Genomic DNA, 20046 nt, shown 5'->3' on the forward strand with positions numbered 1-20046 from the left:
AAAAGCAAATTACTCTTGGCATTAGGAAAAACCAAAGAGTGAGTCATTTGCTGATAATTTTTGCTCACCTTCGCAACAATTCACAATTCCAATTCACAAACCAATCAATTTTTCGCAATGGCACCATAATTATGATTTGGAAATTTGTTATTTTTAGTGTCAATTATTTATTTGGCATGAATGTGTGAACTTTACACTTCCGTACACACCACACACTGGTGCACACCAGCAAATATACTGATGCAAATGCAAATATTTTTGAGCGTTAAATACAGAAATTTCATGGGAAATATAAATAAATTAAAGTAAACACTGTTGCAAGCAAGAGCAAAGTGTGCAAAATATATATATACAAATTCATATTTAAAAAATAATAATTTTAAGAAATTTATTAAAAAATAAAATTTAATTTACTCAAATTAAGAAAACAATAATAACTGTAATTTTGTAACTCTGTAAGTATATTTTCCCCACTCTATCGCTTTTCGAACATTATTACCAGTATTTCCTGATTTCGATATCGGAAAATCAACATCAAAATCTTTAGAAAGAAGTTGTTTCACTTATAAAAACTTATTCTGAGCGGGTTGACCCCTCGGCAATGAGTTACTATATTACTAAAGTTAATTACGTTATACTAGGTTCAAACACACACCAAGTTGGCAATTTATACTATTTGGGCAATTTATTACGCAATTTGTCATATAATAAATTGTAATAATAAATTGCCCATTTAAAAAAAATTGCGTAATAAATTGTTTCAAACTGCAAATGCAACATTGTAAAGTGTGTTTATTGAGTATATTTTAACGTCAGTTACGCATGGCTGAACTATATGGTTGGCTCATCTCATCAGCTGATTTTATGTCTTTCATTTCACTGGAGTAGGGATTGTCAAAAGAAGATGGCAAACTCAAAATGAAACCAAAACATTGAACACATTTTCTTACAACACACAAAAATTTCAAAGTTTTATATTTTCATTCAATTTCATTCGCCCAATAATGTGCGTGCTCATTTTGACAGTCTGAACAAAGGTATGTTCTTGCTGTAGAGATGAGCCAACCAGCTATCAAATTACTATTGTGTAAGCTAAATCGAGTTGTATGAACAGCACTCAATTCAAATCGAAATTTCCTCAATTTATTTTTCTGTTTGAACATAGTATTAAGTTATATTACTAAGGTTAATATGCTTGCAGATACCGTTCGATGTCGGCATTAAAAATGTAGGACCCGTCCCACCAATATGTTGGTATGTTGGAAAAATCAGAAAGTAGCTCGATGCAAATTGGAAGTTAGTTGGCCTAGGATCTCTGATATATATATGTAACGCCATGTATTTTTCCCATCAACTTTGATAACACTAACATTCCCTATCTTATGTTAGCCTTTACACTGAAAAAGGCAGATATTTTGGCAACAAGTTGGCTGATCACAATCGGTTAATCCTTGGCATCAGTATGTTTTTTGGGTACCCAAAGTGTAGTTGAACAGTTTTTACAATATTCGGAAAACGACCTTGAGACACTGCGTTCAATTAAGGAGAAAATACAATAGCTCAAATGTCTGATCTGGTGCAAGTAAACGTGAGCTGGAACGTCTTGCGAGTGAGGAGATGCTGCTTGAACTGAGCGGCTAGTAAAAGCCTCACGTAAACTGAATTTGTGCATAGGAAAAACCCCAACGAGGCACCAGGACTAATGTAATAGAATAACTCCGTCCTCTTGACATATACTACAAGCTTTCTAGGACCTAGCTTAATTGCTGCCTCAAGATGTGGCAGCTCTGCCGCCCCTTGTAGATAAAGCCAGGTCCACGAGAGCGTGGGCATGAACACAGAACGTGCTTAGCTCACACTTTCTACGTGTTCTGTTACTGAGGAGGTCTTACATATACTTATGTGACTCCGGAAGGCAGTTTCCGGTTAGTAAGCCGATCAAGAGCCTTAAATCTTGTCTCTTTAGAGATACGAGCAATTTTGTGAGTCTAACGTCAAAGGATTTTGAAATTTTGCGCGCATGTCTCCTACGGATTCATTGCGTGTGCCACCCTCCTTCGCCTACTCATCGGCCTGTTCGCTACCTCCTATCCCTTTATGACCGTGAGCTTAGTGCATGTGTGTAGTCCGAACTCAGTGAAGTCTCTTTAATGCTTCTTTGCATTCCAGGACACTTCTTGATGAACTACTGTATAATATAACCCTTATCCTGTGTCCTGGAATGCAAAGAAGCATTGAAGAAACCTCGCTCAGGCCGGACTACATATATATTCTTCACTGTTACAGTTTCCGCCTGAAAGATACTGCACTGATCTGTCAGCCTGTAGGATCTACTTATTTCTGGATCGACACAGTAATCAGCAGATTCGACACCTTCCACTGGTTGATAGGAAAAATGCTCGAAAATTCTGGTAGGAAATTCAAAGGTTGAGGGAAGCGTTCAAGACCGATTCAAGGTCCTGTAAAAATAATATTGACGACTTTGTAATCCTTTGAATGCCTATCCTCAATTCTTGATAATGAAATAAACGAGAGTTCCGTCATACGACTATGACCAAGTGATAATTAAGATACCCAGCCTAAAATATTGGGAAACGCCTTGAACCCACGTTCTACCGGCAAAGCTGTACAAACATAGAGACGAAGAGTTGGTACACAGCAATGGCTCCAGACTAGCACGTGCCATCAGGTTGATATAGAAGTGTTCTTCACCTAACCCAACGGCTCTCTATGCCCCCGCCAATTTCAGCGAAATCTGCCTATATAGTAAAGCAGCTATGGTTCTATATATAGTATTAGATGTGCGATTGAAGCCCAAAGTCGCGAACAAATTGGGATTTAACAGTACGCCTGCAGACCTACTTAATTTTCTATTGACCGAATGATCTTGAAATCAACACACTTATATTCTTTAATATTGTAAAAGACCTCACCAGAATTCAAAATATTGTGTAGCGAAACCATTCTAAGAGTTGCCAGCGCAACTCATAGCTTCTAAAATGATGTTTTCAACGTCATCTACTCGGGTTATTATCATAATAGTGATATTTTACGGAACGTATCTGATCTGTATCCGGCAAAGGACCATCAATAGTTCTTTAACTTGCTTGCGTCATAAGCTCCACATTTTCTGGCCTGGATAAAGATGCCAAATATTGAGTCTTGCGGTAAACGATGACAGCGCATAATAGGGTTTACGCGAGTAACTGCTGTTATCGGCCTTATATTACGAGATCCAAAGAATACGAGTAAAAAAACGGTTGAACAGCGCCCAGTGCATGATGACCTTGGTCTCAGTCCAAGCGCAGTAAGCAGGTTGGAGCAAGCTCCATGGGCCACCTGCTGACACCTTGCAACTGCTTTGTCACCCCCAACGTATCCTCTTTTACACACTCCAACCGTGGGATAGAACTTAGCCTGTTTTACCCATGGTCGCCCCGAGACACTTCACTCAAGTCATATACATCGTGCTTACCCCCATTTAGGCGTAAAACTGCCGGGCGGCTGCGCGATAACCTGCCTTTGGGGAGCAACATTCCACATTTGCTATTGACTCTCTCCCTACAACAAAAGGAAAGTCCTACGCATATGTGCAGAGTTTGCGTAGGGGCTCGATTTTCCTGAGCAGAGAATTCGTCATCATATTCCACATATGTATATGTCAACCATAGATGCATACCTGCGGACAACTGCGGGTGCTTCTTTTTCGAACTTTCTTCACCACAAAAAATGTAGGTCTTCTGCTCAAGAAGAAGGTCCTTATTGGTGTTGTTGTAGCAATAAGGACGCTTCCCGAAGGTTTTGGGGGGTGTGATTGATGTTGATGGTCCTTTGTCGGATATAGACCCGGTACGTTCTGGTACCAATCACCATTCAGGTACTAGCCCGATCATGGCGGGAACGCTTTTGTAAGACCACATTGAACCTTCTAGGCCATTCCGCCCCAATCCCGTCAGGAACTTGTGGTCGCCAGTGCCTTGCCTAATAAATATCTGTATGTTACATGGATTCGCCTCGCGTACGTGAGGTTGACAACTGGAGTGCGTAAGCTAAGAATTCCTTGAATCACAGAAGTAGCTCCAAAGACTCAAAAGAGTATCCTCCGTTTCGTTGAAATACTTTGTCACAGCGAAGACAACCGAGTTCGAAAAAGCTAGTCATCAAAGGAAGGATCGAAGCTGTAAAGAACTGCGTTAGCCATCATGTTTTCGTTGTTAAATGCAATGCCGGCCTGGAATTCGAGCGAAGAACATGTACCGTAGGCAGCTGAAATGTCAAGTCCAATTCATAATCGCCAACGCTGTTAAACGCAAGCTAAAGATTGTGATGATGATTTGCCTTTACTCTATGATTTCAGCTTGCATGATTAATTTGATTATTATACCCAGCTTTTACACATGGTATTATAACTTTGATTGGATAACGGTTGGTTGTACAGGTATACAGGAATCGATATTGATATAGACTTCCATATATCAAAATCATCAGTATCGAAAAAAAAATTAGATTCAGCCATGCCCGTCCGTCCGTCCGTCCGTCTGTCTGTCCGTTAACATGATAACTTGAGTAAATATTGCGATATCTTCACCAAATTTGGTGCACGAGCTTATCTGGACCCAGAATAGATTGGTATTGAAAATGGGCGAAATCGGATGATAACCACTCCCACTTTTTATATATTGTTACAACATTAGCAACACTAAGGGGTACTGCCATCTCTAAGCCGCTGCTAACCAGTGATATCATGCACATCCATAGATCAGTCATTATGTATCTACATAAACGAATCAATAATAGCGTCTACACATATGAGCGTATACGAGCAGCGGAGAAGCAATGCACAAACACATGCATATATCTTATCTGAATTGCTCACAACAGAGGGCAATAATTTGTGCAAGTATTACTCAAATGAGAAGTTATAAACGTAGTTGTGACTGGCGATTTTGTAGCTGTAACTAGTAAGTTCTGTGATGGAAAAGCCTAGAAGTATGCAATGAGAAATCAAAAAGTATAAAAGGAGGGACAGTAGAGGCAAGAAATCAGTTTCATTTGAGCTATCAATCAGTTTGGTTATTAAGCAAGATATTCGTTGCAAAGTATAAGTGTTATTGTGAAGTACTTTAATAAACGTCATTTTTCCATTATTCAATACTGGAGTTATTTATTCAACAGTTTAGCGATACGAACGTGGGCAGAAGATTGCAAATAAGGGGAATTGCAGTAAAATCGTTACAATATATAACATTTTAGAAAACACAAAAAACCTGATTATTTTGTAAATAATACACCTAGAATGCTGAAATTTAACGAGCGGACTGATATTGAGACTCTTGATAAAAATTTGGAATATTTTTTTAAAATGGGTGTGGCACTGTCCACTTGTGATAAAATCAATTTAAAAAATATTATTAATAATAAATCAAAAATCGTTAAACAAAATTCGGCAGAAAGGTAGCCTTTACCATAAGGAATACCTTGAAGAAAATTTAACGAAATCGGTTAAGGACCACGCCCACTTTTATATAAAAGATTTTTAAAAAGGTCGTTGACGAATGAAATAAGCTATATCTTTGAAAAAGAGCTTTATATCAATGGCATTTCTTTTCCCAAGTGGATTTATAACAATAAATAGGAAAAACTTCAAATTTTAAAAAATGGGCGTGGCACCGCCCCAACAGCATTTCAAGTGTACAGCTAGGTATGTAATGTTCGGTTTCACCCGAACTTAGACTTCCTTACTTGTTTTTAATTATTTTTGATTTTTGCGTTTACCTGATTGAATCAATTAACAAATCTGCAAAAATGCACCTATTTTTAATAATTTTTTCAGATTTTTAAATATAAAAACTGCTTAAACGACTAAGTGTCAATAATAAAGTATTAAAAGTAATTTGTTTCCTTCCAGATTTTTTATTTGCTTTATTCAGCCAAAATAAAATTAATTAATTAAATTACGAAATGATTAAAACAGACTAGTTTGTTTAGCTGCTTGCTTTCAATTACCAATTAAATTAACCACACAGGCATAATATGATTTATATATTGATTAATTAAATAATAACTAAGATTAATTTAACTTAATAAATTAATTAGTGATGTATTAAAACTAAAATTTGTTTTCCAATTTTTTTTATCTGTATCTGCTGATAAAAAATTCAATGGTTATTGAAAATAATAAAACTAATCATGTAGATTTATTTAAATCGATCAAAAATAATAAAAGTAGACCAATAATTGCAAGAACTGTTTGATTAATTTGATTGCTGGTTTATTTAAAGTTATTTGAATCTCTTATTTTAAATTTATTTTTTATTTTTTATGTTTTTTTTTATACCTTTCATGAACATGAAATCGTATATTAACTTTGGTCCGAGTTTGTAACGTTGAGAAATATAGAAGATAGGCTCACCATTAAGTATACCGAATTGATCAGGGCGACGAACTGAGTTGATATAGCCATGTCCGTCTGTCCGTCCGTCTTTCTGTTTGAACACAAACTAGTCCCTCAAATTTTGAGATATCTCAATGAAATTTGGCACAAGGATGTATTTTTGTATTATATTAGACGTTTGTCGGATCCGGTATGATCGGACCACTATAACATATATCTCCGATACAACCGATCGTTCAGATAAGACGATTTTGGTCATTCCTGCCGCAATTTAGAAAGTATAAAAGTTATATATACTCAATATATCATAGAAGATATCCTGAAAAAATCACTTTGATCGGAGCTATATATAGTTATATCCCAAATAACCGATCGTTCAGATAGAAAGATTTTTGGCCATTTCTCCCTTAATTTATAAAGTATAAACGCGAAACTCGGTGATATATATTTTAATATATCATAGAAGATTTTCTGAAAAAATCACTTTGATCGGAGCCATATATAGTATATATCCCATACAACCGATCGTTCAGATGGAAAGATTTTTGGCAATTTCTCCCTTAATTTCCAATAAAAAAACGTTAAACTTGGTGATATTTATTCTAATGTATCATAGAAGATTTCCTGTAAAAATCATTTCGATCGGAGCAATATATAATATATATCCCATACAATCGATCTTTCAGATAAGACGATTTTGGTCATTCCTGCCGAAATTTAGAAAGTATAAACGTGAAACTCGGTGATATATATTTTAAGATATCGTAGAAGATTTTCTGAAAAAATCATTTTGATCGGAGCTATATATAGTATATATCCCATACAACCGATCGTTCAGATAGAAAGATTTTCGGCAATTTCTTCCTTAATTTCCAATATAAAAACGTTAAACTTGGTGATATTTATTCTAACATATCATAAAGATTTCCTGTAAAAATCATTTCGTTCGGAGCTATATATAATATATATCCCATACAACCTATCGTTCAGATAAGGGGGTTTTTTGCCATTTTTTTATATTTATCTTAAAATCGTTTAGGTATGTACATCTGTTCACTATATATTTCTAATCTTATACAGCGCATTATTTGGAGATTACGATTGGGATAAGATTATTGTTCAGCCCCATTCATGAAAGGTATGAAGTCTTCGGCACAGCCAAAGACAGTCCCGTCCTTACTTGTTTTGATTTAATTTTACTCGTTATTAATTACTGCTTCACTCAAAGGAATAAATAAATAAGTCATACGACTAAAAATCAATCAAACAAACAAATCAATGGTTACTAATCGCAATGAAAACAGAACAGTTTTGTCTTCAAATTTTTGAACTAAATTTGGTACAAATTAAATTTGTAACTTAAGCTCCCATTCCCTCTCTCTCAGAGACTTTGACTATCAAATATTTTATCCCAAAAGATACAACGAAGTAATTGAATATCTTACATTTAATCCTCTGCTCGTTTCAGCTTACGCGACAGTTCATAGGTTAATTGTTGACAGCATTAGTATGGCTATATTACACTGATATTAAATAACAAAATCCCCAGCTCATTAACAATGCAAACAGCAGCAACAACAGCTGGAACAACAGCAAAAAGAAAAACAAAAACAAGCAGCAAATGACAAACAACAGAACAGAACAGAGCACCGCAGCAGCAGAGCAACCGAACCACATGGTGCCAACATAACAAATGAGCAACAACAATGACGAACCATAAATCATAAGCGAATGTTACTAAAGAGCATAAGAAGAACAAGAACAAAAACAAAAAACTATAACAACAAAAATAATAATAATAATGGCGTACATTTAAGAACACAAGGGCAATTAAAGTAAAAAAAAACAACAAATGTTAGTTAGAGAGAGAGAAAGTGAGAGAAATAAATTTAACAAAGAAAAGATTTAGTTTTAAGTAAATTGCAGTTAATAGGATATGAAAAATTTATTAATTTAATTTAAATGGCATGGAATCAAAAAAATTTCATAACATATTGCATTTTTTGAGAGCAGAAGTTTTGTAAACAAATTTACTCTTAGTGCATAGCTAACCAAAGTTAACTGAGACTACAACAATAATAACAACACTTAATTTTGTTATATGGAAAAAGAAAAACAGTAAAAGAAACGAGCACAATTGAGTGTATATTTTGGCGGGAACTAACGGTTCGTTTTTCGCAGAACTAAAAAAAAAACCAAAAATCATAAACAATACAAATGACTTTGCGTACAACAACAATACACAATATTGCTATACCGTAAGGTGTAATAAATTATTAAAAAAAAAAAGCAACAACAGCAAGTCGCACAAATATGGATAAAAAGATTAAACCGAAATCAAAATCCAAACCAAAACCATTAAAATCAAATAAAGAGTCGAGCACAGCGCTGGATATGGATTTATCGGAGGTAAGTGAAATGAAACAAATAAATGATACAGAGATGGGTTTTGCCGGCTCGAGGTCAAATATTGATTTTATAATAAAACCAACAAAGTTTTTAATTTTGTATTCCGATATATTTCGATTACAACTTAAAATAATAATTTTAATGTCAATATTTTATGTTGGTATCATAAATAATGTATTCCACTGTTATATTTGTTATAGGTCCCTTGATGATGATTACCGAAGTTGTAATCGAAATATATCGGAACACAAAATTAAAAACTTTGTTGTTTTTATTATAAAATCAATATTTGACCTTGAACCGGCAAACCCCATCTCTGAATTAGTAAATAAAGGTCGCCAAATAGTTATTATATTACAAATAAATAATAGTTAGAAAAAAAAACTAAAAAAACACCATTTTTATAGCTTGCCGCTCTAAAATTAGAAAATAACTAACAGACCCGGCAGACGTTGTTCTGCCCTAAATTTGGCCTATCTGCATACATTTTAATAAGCCTTTTCCGTCTAACTCTGCCCTACCCCTCTACACTTTTTCCTAATCTTTTTATTCACTCCTCCCTCCGTCTTTTTCGCTTCATCTCCATATTCGTCTCATTCTATCTCTTTCTCAGTCTCCTTCTCTCTTGTGTCTTCTCTCAAGTTTTTCTCCTTCTTCTTCATCTCTTATTGCCAGTCCCAGAGGGTGGTATGTATTTTGTTCCAGTTCCATTACGAGTCTCAGTCTCAGTCCCAGTCCTAGTCCTAATCCCAGTCCCAGTCCGTCTCTGGTATACTTCCCGGAAAAAAGCATCGTAAATACTAATATAGGCAAATTTATATACGAAATTTCAGGCTAATCGAATAGGACTTATGTAAATAGGTATGTAGGTATTATTAATTCTTGTCTTTATTTCGGCTTCGCATGCATATTTATCAGTTTTGCCAGGTTGATGCGACTAAATCGAATATCACAATGAACTTTAGAGCTCTCAGCAACAGCTTTCATTTGATATCCATAATACACACATTCTAGGGGTATCCGGGTCCATGTTTTGGCCTATATCTCGAGACCCTAGTCACCCAGCTTTGTAAAACTTACCCTGTACTAAAGCATACATCAACAGCTTCAATTTGATACCCATAATGTAAAAAACACATCCTAGTGTTACCCTGATCCACGTTTTGGCCTTTATCTCGAGATCCTGGTCACCCAGGGGTATGAAAATTACCCTCTACTAAAGCAAAAATCAAGAGCTTTCATTTGATATCCATATTCTATAAACACATTCTAGGTGTATCGGGGTCCACGTTTTGGGCTATATCTCGAGACCCCAGCCTCCCAGTTGTATGAAAATTATCCTGTACTATAGCACTCATCAACAGCTTTCATTTGATATCCATATTGTATAAACCCATTCTGGGGTACCCGAGTCCACGTTTTGGGCTATATCTCGAGACCCTAGCCTCCCAGTTGTATGAAAATTATCCTGTACTATAGCACTCATCTACAGCTTTCATTTGATATCCATATTGTATAAACACATTCTAGGGGTACCCGGGTCCATGTTTTGGGCTATATCTCGAGACCCTAGCCTCCCAGTTGTATGAAAATTATCCTGTACTATAGCGCTCATCAACAGCTTTCATTTGATATCCATATTGTATAAACACAATCTAGGGGTACCCGGGTCCACGTTTTGGGCTATATTACGAGACCCTAGCTTCCCAGTTGTATGAAAGTTATCCTGTACTATAGCACTCATCAACAGCTTTCATTTGATATCCATATTGTATAAACATATTCTCGGGGTACCCGGGTCCACGTTTTGGCCTATACCTCGAGACCCTAGTCACCCAGGCGTATGAAAATTATCCTGTACTATAGCACTCATCAACAGCTTTCATTTGATATCCATATTGTATAAACACATTCTAGGGGTACCGGGTCCACGTTTTGATCTCAAGACCCTAGGCACGAAGCGAAAAAAAGGTAGATGCTGGCCGATTCTCAGACCTACCCAATATGCTCACAAAATTTTATGAGAATCGGTTCAGCCGTTTCGGAGGAGTTAAGCCTCTAACACCGTGACAGAAGAATTTTATATATTAGATTTTCAATCAAAACATAACATAAACTACAATCGAACACTCCCAGAGCCGCTTGATCTGATGTTGTCATGGTCTAGGTTTTTGCACTAGAGCGCAGGACGGGTACGATAGAACATAACATCTAAACCCAGAAGAGGGGTAACACAGGGTGGTGTCCTATCCCCATTTCTGTTTAACTTCTACATATCAAAGCTACCTTCACCACCAGAAGGAGTCACTATGGTTTCCTACGCCGATGAGTGCACAATCGAGGCTTAATCTCTTGATCTTCGGTGTGGCAAGCTTAGAGGGTACCTCCACGCTACGGCTACCTGCTGTTGTTGTTCTTGTTGTAGCGATAAGGACACCCCACTAACGTGTTGGGTAGTGTTATCGATGCTGATGGTCCTTTGCCGGATGCAGATGCGGTACGTTCCGGTAACAAGCGCCATAAAGGCACTAGCCCGACCGCCTCGGGAAAGATTTGGTATGGTAGGTGAGGTTGACAATTGGGTTGGACAAGCTATATATTGCGCTGGCATCCCGTTGATAGGGTTGCGCTACACAGCCCCTTGCATCAATTTGGTATTTTAGTCACCTCTTACGACAGGCATACCTACCGCGGTTATATTATAAGCCCCCTAACACGTTGGGGCACGGCTGCCTGCTCATGGGGGAAATCAAGTGGTTTATTGAAGCCTAATTAGAAAGTATCTGTTTGACCGAATATGCCTCCTCCGCTCTCTCTCATTGCACTCACAGTGCACAAAATACCTCCATGTGGCTAGATTTATTCCACGGCACCTAAAAGAGATTTTCAACGAACCTGTTTTAGCAATCGAAAAAATGCTTTAAAAAAACTCAAAGCTTCTCACCTATGTTAAAACTTCGCGTATGTAGCCCACCATTCCGCATCACTTTCCCTCCTTCAAATACTTTCATTCCAACAACACGTTCCTAACAACATAAGAATTAACTTGAAATTTATGTGACTCACTAAATTGAAAAAGCCACTACAACAAACACACGCAGAGTTGGCATTGAATTTATAGTGGAAATAGCGATTCCCGAATGCATAAAGTAGAATAGAAAACTATAAACCGTTACACTTATATAGACAAACACACAAAAGTTGTTGAATAATTCAATATTCACGGTTGAAGTGGTGCAAAGGAGGTGGTGAAAAAGTGCTGGTTGGTTGTATTGCTTTTTGGGTATTTATTTTACTGTTTTTTCATGTTCTTTGGGCCTACCATTTGACAGTAAATTATTGCTGAATTGCGGAATAAAAAGCGCCATCAACTGTCGAGTACACCCGCAGGCGAGGGTGCGACGCGCCACATTTACACTCCTCGACTCGATTCGACTAGATTTAGGCCATGTTGGCGCTTTTGGCAACATGACAATCATTGACTTTTGGCTCGACGCCAAATTACTGTTACACAAATATTGTGCATTTACAGTTACTTTGCACTGTTCTACGATCTCCGATCCGACTGTTTCATCACAATGGCTTTGAAGATTAGTGCATCCTCACACTCGCCGAGTGCAAGCGAGAGTCTCTGTGTGTGATTTGAGTGAGAGAGTGTTGTTTGTTTCTCTTATTTTTTGATGTTTTTTCTTGACGCCCTCAAAGTGTCAGCGACAAGTGTTACCAATTTGATAACCAGCAGCAACATGGCCACTATTGCCGTTAACTTTTTTGTTTGTTTTTTTGTTGTGCCGTCATCTTGTCATTCATGTGGCCTTCAGTATTTTTGTGTAATAACAAAACAATACATACAAAGAGCAGATAGGGTGAGCCAGTCGAGCAATATATATGAAAAAGAAGGATTTTTTAGGCTAACATGTGTCGCCAGTTAACGCTCAAACGGGTGGGGATGAAACAAAGTGGTGTAAAAAAATGAAGAGAAGAAGAAGAAGGAAGAGAAAGATTAAAAAGCAGATTAAGGAAGAGAAATGTGGGGAGAGATCTAGTTGGTGTGGGAGAGGGAAAGGGAGGGAAAAGGAGAGGAAAAGGAAGAATAAGTGGAGGAGGAAGCGAAGATAACGTGAAAGAAGAATAAGAAGTGGGTGGAAGAAGAGGTAGAGGAGGAGGCACTGGTAGAGATGGAGGTGGAGGAGGAGGTAGAGGTAGAGGTTTTTTTTTTTTGTTCCTTTGTCTCGACGCGCGAACCGCGCTTCGAGGAATGTATTATTTTAACTTTGTGATTACAATCTTATGTTACTGTATGATAACTGTTTACAATATTGGTATCTATGTATCCAGTTATAAATGGTATTAAAATCAGACTGCTTGCGAATGGATACAAGCAAAAATATATTACAATTTAAAATTTAATTTAATAGCAAGCATTGAAAATTTATCAAATAACAATCTATACGTTAAAAGTTTTTAGAGTACTAATAATAGTATAAAAAAATTTATTAAGTGATTTTAATAGTTGCTTGTGTCTAACGACTTCCATAATGTTGAATGGTCGTACGCCGAGCTTTTCACATAGTATTGTATGAGGTCTTCGGGCTTTTTCATAGGCTGGACAGTCAATCAAAAGATGGTTGATTGTTTGTGATGTTGTAGAGTCACATGGACATGTATCTTCTTCGATGATTTTAAAACGTTTTAAATACGCCTTGTAATAGCTGTGACCTGTTAGGATTTGAGTCATTTCGAAAGATATACCCAGCATTTGACTATAACTTTTCGCTTCCGCAGGAGATTGAAAGAATAGTTTAGTGTCGCTTCCGGTTGGTTCGTTCATAAACTCACTATGCCACGTTACAGCAATCTTTTGATGTTCATGACGCTTAGCGTAGCTAAGTGGACATGCGTAATACGAATGAGTTGTTGTTAGCGCCGCTGCTTCTTTAGTCGCTTCATCTGCAAACTCATTGCCCATGATACCGATATGAGCTTTCACCCATGAGAACTCAACCGAATAGTTTTGACGTAATTGGTATAATCCTTCGTGTATGGATGCAATCAATGAATTCGTGTTGCTCCGATCTTTAATAGCGTCAAGGTGTGAATGGCTATCACTTAAGGTGTGTAGCCTGGTAGACGCAAGATACGTTTGGGACCATGCTAGAGCTGAATCTATAGCTAAGGCCTCGGCTTGAAAGACAGTACAAACGGTATCTAATTTAAATGTTCCTTATAGTGGGTGCCGTTTGGTTGAAAAACAACAAAAGCGCAGCTACACTCTTCGGTTTCCAGCTTGCTTCCATCAGTAAAAATTAAAGTTGTATTGGTTGTTGATATTATATCGATTTGTGTTTGTTGCATCACCATACCATAGTTAATTGTTTGTCGATCTGCCGGATGCAGTAGGTTATGTGGGCGTACGCTTTTTTGTATAGTGAGTTCTCTTGATTTTGTATTAAAGTAACCTGTTCTTTTTGTTTCGTATATATTGCTTGCTTCAGTAACTTTCAGATGTATTGGTTTGAAGCCAGCTAATGCTAAAGCCGATGTCGCAGATACGGTGTGAAAAGCTCGTATGGCTCTAATAGCGAAGCATCGTTGGAACGATCGTAGAAGTCGACGAATGTAATAATACTTTGTTGCACTACCCCAAACGGCGGCAGCGTAAGTAATCATGGGTTCTATTACTTGTCGATATATTATTAAGACGTTTTCAGGATGGATGCCCCAAGTTGGTCGAACGAATTTACACAGACTGCTAAAAATTCTTTGTGTTTTGGCTATGATATACTTCGCATGACTTCTGAACTTCAGCTGATGATCTATCACCACACCTAGTAGTTTTATGGATCTTACCAACGGTAGGGTGACGCTGTTCATCAATAAGTTTGCAGCTCTTGCCTTTCTTGTGAATCCTATAGCTTACGTTTTAGCTTCGCCGAATGTTAATTTCACGTCCTTTCCCCATTGACTTATTTGGGTTAAGCTTATTTTTGCTAAGCACTCCAACTCAGCGCGTGTTTTTGCACTGACCGTGAGTAGTACATCGTCTGCGAATGCTTGTATTTCACACCCTTGTGGCAATGGCATCGAGAGCAGGTCATCCAAAATTATGTTCCAGAAAATGGGGCCGTATATAGAGCCTTGAACACAGCCCTTGGTCATAGGCTTTGTTGCGGTGGATTCTGCGAAATCGAGCTTTACCGTGCGATCATGGAGGTAGCTCTTGATTAGATTCTAAATATTTGAAGCCGTTTTGTATTGAATTAATTGGCTTAACAGCATTGGCCACCAGGCATTATCGAATGCGGCTTTTATGTCTAAAGACACCCAAACCACTTGATATCGCCTACACTTTTTATCCTTAATATTTTGTACTGCATTGTAGAGTGCATCTGTGGTTGACGTTTTTTTCTTAAACCCATACTGGTTGTACGACCACAATTTGTTGTTTTCAGCATGATACGCTTGGGTAAATAGTTTTTCCAAAGCTTTTCCAAATACAGGTAGCAGACCTATTGGACGGTATGATGATAAACTGTCAGCTTCTTTGTTCGTTTTTGGCAAGATTTTTACGTAGGCTTCTTTCCATGCCTTGGGGAAATATCCTATTCTTAAGCATGTGTTATATATACTTGTTATAAGCCTTGGGTAGTCCTTCATTACCTCCATGCAAATATCAGATGTAATATTATCTAGACCCGGAGCCTTGTTGGGATTTATAGAGTTTAGGGCTTCAAAAACTTCATCTTGTGTGAAATCTGGATCATTCGGAGTGCTTAAAATTTGCTCAGCTTGATTTCGAATATTTCGTTGCCATGCTGAAGAATCTTCACTATCTTCGGGATAAAAGTGGCGCATCAGTGATTCAGCTGTTTCGCTGCTTGTTTCAGTAAATTTTCCATCTTTGTGCAAAGTTATCGGTGGGCGTTTAGTACGTGCATCTTTTATGATACGATTTGTAACCGTCCATACATCTTCTTTACCCTGATAATTACAGAATTCTCTAAAATTTCTCACTGATGCTTCTTTTAAGGCTTTAAGGTATTTGCGTTTTACTTCCGCATGGAGCAGTGCAACTGCGTTTACTGGTCTGTGGTTCTTGCTTAACCAGTTAAGTTTGTGGTGAAGTTTAATACAGCTTTCTTTGAGGGCTTGTACATCTTGATTCCACCAAGGATTACACGGTTTTCCACCTTTCTTTATTTTCATCGATTCGTTACAAGCGTCGCGTATACTGCTTGTAAGACTACAGACTGCATTATCAATTTCTAGGGAGGTGCAATTATTAAAGTTTATGTTTAGTACTTTGGACTTTTGTACGTTTTTATGTAGACGTTCATGAAAAATGTCCCACTTGGCGGTTTTGTTATTAAACAAAAAGGTAGATGTTCGTTTGGATGATTTGAGTTCTTCACTCTTCTCCAGCTTGAAAGTTATCGAGTTATGGTCAGAGCTCTGAACTGCTTCAATGTTTACTTGACAATCTTTTATATAATTTATAATGTTGTCTGAACCCATTGTAATGTCAGCGATAGACGTCGCCGACAAACCGTGCCATATAGCTGTGAAAGTAGGTGTTGTTCCCTCGTTACAAATTATCATATTGTTAGTAGCTGCAATGTTCGCAACTGCCGCTCCTCGAGCGTTTTCAGATTTCGAGCACCAGGAAGGATGCCAGCTATTAAGATCTCCACCCATTATACGTAAAGAGGAGATATTGATGCGAGAAAATGGTTTATTGCACTTAGAGTATCGTACTCATCAACTAAAGGCTCAATACGAACTTTTACTACACTTAAATTTGGAGTATACAGTTGAGAAATACCTAGTGGTACCGCCACGTTTTCTTTACCAATATACATGATTTTGTTCTTCTATTCTCTGCTGGGAACTGACATATCTGAACGCCATTTGTTGTACGAACATTGTTATCTTTATCAACTGGTGGTTCGCTGATTAATGCTATATCTATTGATTTTGAAGAAATATATTGGACTGGTTCGTTGTAGGGGGTATGATAATGATTTACATTGACTTGTATAAATTTCAGAGGCTTAGGGCTCATAATTGGTGCGAGCACTAATACGTGGGGATACTGCCTAGATTTGGGGACAGATTTTGTCGATTATCCCAGTTTTTATTTCCCTTTTCACATTTCCAGAATCTTTCAATAAGCGGTTTATTTCACGTGGTGTCATGTCTATTGCATTTACAATATTAACCGTAGAGTCCATTTCGCAGCTTTTTGTCGATGCTAGTATCCGTGCAACTACCCTTTAAAAATCGTGATGCGCAGGGTCTAGTCTTTGCTAACTAATGTTTACGTTCCACTAATTGGACCTTACGTTCCATTTAATTTCAGTTTGACAGCCAGATAGCATCAGCTGGCCGCGTAGGTTGCGTGTAGAGGTAGAGGTAGAGGTAGAGGTAGAGGTAGTGGTAGAGGTAGAGGTAGAGGTAGAGTTAGAGTTAGAAGTAGAGGTATAGGTGGAGGTACAGGTAGGAGTAGAGGTATAGGTAGAGTAGGTAGAGGTAGAGGTTTTGTTTTTTTTAGAGGTAGAGGTAGAAGTAGAGGTAGGGATGGTGGTTGAGGTAGAGGTAGAGATAGGGGTAGAGGCTGAGATTGAGGCAGAGGGAGAGGTAGAGGTCTGAAGATGCTTAGAAAAGCGCAATGTTACGAACAATTGCTAGGTCGCAAGAACAGTGGGAAGAATGGAAAAAAGGGCACTGGACCTTCATGCTAGTTCGTAATATAGCGGAATGGTACGAGCTGAAACACGGCGAGCTAAATTACCACCTCCAACATATATTAAGCGGGAACGGCGACTTCAAGGAATATTTAATAATCGTGGGATATAGGAGAAGCCTTTCTGTCCACACTGTCCCTCAGAATGGGAAAGCGGGGAACAAGTAATATTTCACTTTCCTCGTTTTGACGGCGAAAGACTCTCTGTACTGTGGAGAGGAGCCTTCCATTAGTAATTTAGTCCCCGAATGTGCAGACAAATAGATTGTTGGACTGCTGTGGATGCGAAGTAGTGGCAACTAAATCACCTTTCCCGCCGTGACGTTATGCCTAACGCCAGCCGCACGGAGTGCGGACACATAAACAGGATTAGCCTGGTTTCATTGGGCCACTTGAGGATAGGCGCTACCCCAGCATCCAATAAAAAAACAGGTAGAGGGCGAGTTAAAGTCAGAGGTGAGAAAGATGGAAAAATGTAAGATAGTAGAGAAGTACAGGATAGTGTGGGTGACACCGGGATACGGGAGAGAAAGTGAAATAGAGTGGACAGAAAGAGGGAGACAGATGGTAAGAAAAGAAAAAAGTAAAAAAAACCGTGGGAGAGAAATAGAAAGACCAGAAAAAAAAGATAAGATAGATAGAGGAAAAAGAAATGACAAATATGCTGAATGAACTTGAGCTATAGATAAAAAATAAATAGGGGGAGCTGGTCAAGGAATAGAGAAATAGAAAGAGAGGTAAACAAACAGCTTTGGGGAATCCAAAGGCGGTCGATGTGGTAGACACAAGTCCCCTATCTTTTTACCATAATATCAATCTCTTAAAAATACACAAAATACTTCCATAGGTACTAAGCTTCGTTTGGCATTCATGTGTAACAACCCTTGGTTTTACTTCTTATCTTTTCTCCAAAAGATGGTTGGGCCTAATGCGATAGGTTTTGTTGAAGAGTGAGCCAATACAGGGTTAATGGGATATCCAACAAACTCTCACTGAATAAAGAGTATCTATCAGTATACGAGGAGTTGTGGACGAACTGTATTGGAAATCATTCCTACTGTGCAAATTTTGGTGGTTAGCAACAGTTTATCAGACGATCGCAAGACTATCCTTATCACTGAGACAACCCAGGAAGGTAGTAAGCCCCTAGCAGGTTAGGAGCTTAAAATATACCCGCGGTAGGTAGGCCTGTTGTAAGAGGAAACTATAGTACCAAATTGATTCAAAGGTTTGTGCTACTCCAACCCAATTGTCAACCTCACCTACCCCTGGCGAATCCTGTTTCTTTAATAGCTGAGGCTCTAGCCACCGCAAGCTTCTCATGGATTTAGAGGTGGGATGACGGAATGGCCTAGAAAGGTTAATGTGGTCATACCAAATCGTTCTCGAGATGGTCGGGCTAGTACCTTCATGGTGCTTGTTACCGGAACATACCAGATCTGCATCCGGCAAAGGACCATCAACATCGATAACACTCTCCAGGGCCTTCGGGGAGTGTCCTTAATTCTACAACAGGAAGGTAGTAAAATGAAAAGTATTGTAAGCATAATGGCGTCGGTGAAATAGCAAGCGTTAGCAGCTGAACATCGTAGCTGCAATTACAAGTACAATAGCAGGCAACATCTGCTGAATATCGGGATGAACAAGTCTACACAAGGAAACAAAGTCTACTTGTTATAGGATGGAGGACAGATTTTCACCAGCGGCGTAAGGCGAACCGTGTCTGAATGTTAAAGTGCACTCTAATGGCATAACGACAATCAACTCTGCTTTGCGTCTCCGTAAAGCCAGAACCAAACCTCCAAAGGTATCTCGGTGTTACTTGGAACTACTGCCATTCGTCGAACATCCATCCACCTTCTTTACTGCACACAAGCATCCAAGGTGCCAAAGCTCGTACGGTGGTGTGACAGCTCTTTCTGTGAAAGATAGCTTAAGAATAGTAGAATGGTTATTATTCTTAAAGCATCAATGCCGCTGTTGTTGTTGTTGTATTAACTATAAAGATACTCGCCGAAGGTTTTGAGGAGGGTTATCGATGTTGTTGTTGTTGTTGTTGTTGTATCGATAAGGACACTCCCTGAAGGTCCTGGGGAGTGTTATCGATGTTGATGGTCCTTCGCCGTATACAGATCCGGTGCGTTCCGGTACCAAGCCCGAAAATCTCGGGAACGATTTGTTATGACCTCATGGGACCCTCTAGGCTATACCGCCCTCCCACCCCCTAGACCCATGAGGAGTTCCAGGTCGCCATAGCCTCGGTTGTTAATGTAACAGGATTCGCCAAGGGTATGTGAGGTTGACAATCTATTTGGTATTTTCGTCGCCTCTTACGACAGGCATACCTATCGTGGGTATTTTCTAACCCTCTAACCTGCTGGGGGTTGTTTTTGATGTTGATGGTCCTTTGCCGGATACAGATCCCTTACGTTTCGGTAACAAAGCACCATTTAGGTACTAGCCCGACCATATCGAGAACGATTAATGTGACCACCTTAAA

At 38.4% G+C, this 20046-nt stretch overlaps 1 protein-coding gene across 1 annotated transcript in view; it reads left to right on the forward strand.

Moving 5' to 3' along the window:
* The window catches only part of GlyT (Glycine transporter), a 421794-nt gene that overhangs the window by 225862 nt on the left and 175886 nt on the right, over nucleotides 1-20046 (forward strand). The window contains 1 exon segment of the mRNA XM_067771981.1: nucleotides 7863-8803. Within this exon segment, the coding sequence (XP_067628082.1) occupies nucleotides 8708-8803 (96 nt within the window). The 5' untranslated portion in view covers nucleotides 7863-8707.

This window comes from Eurosta solidaginis, chromosome 3 (assembly GCF_040869045.1).
Source record: "Eurosta solidaginis isolate ZX-2024a chromosome 3, ASM4086904v1, whole genome shotgun sequence".
NCBI classification, from domain to species: domain Eukaryota; kingdom Metazoa; phylum Arthropoda; class Insecta; order Diptera; family Tephritidae; genus Eurosta; species Eurosta solidaginis.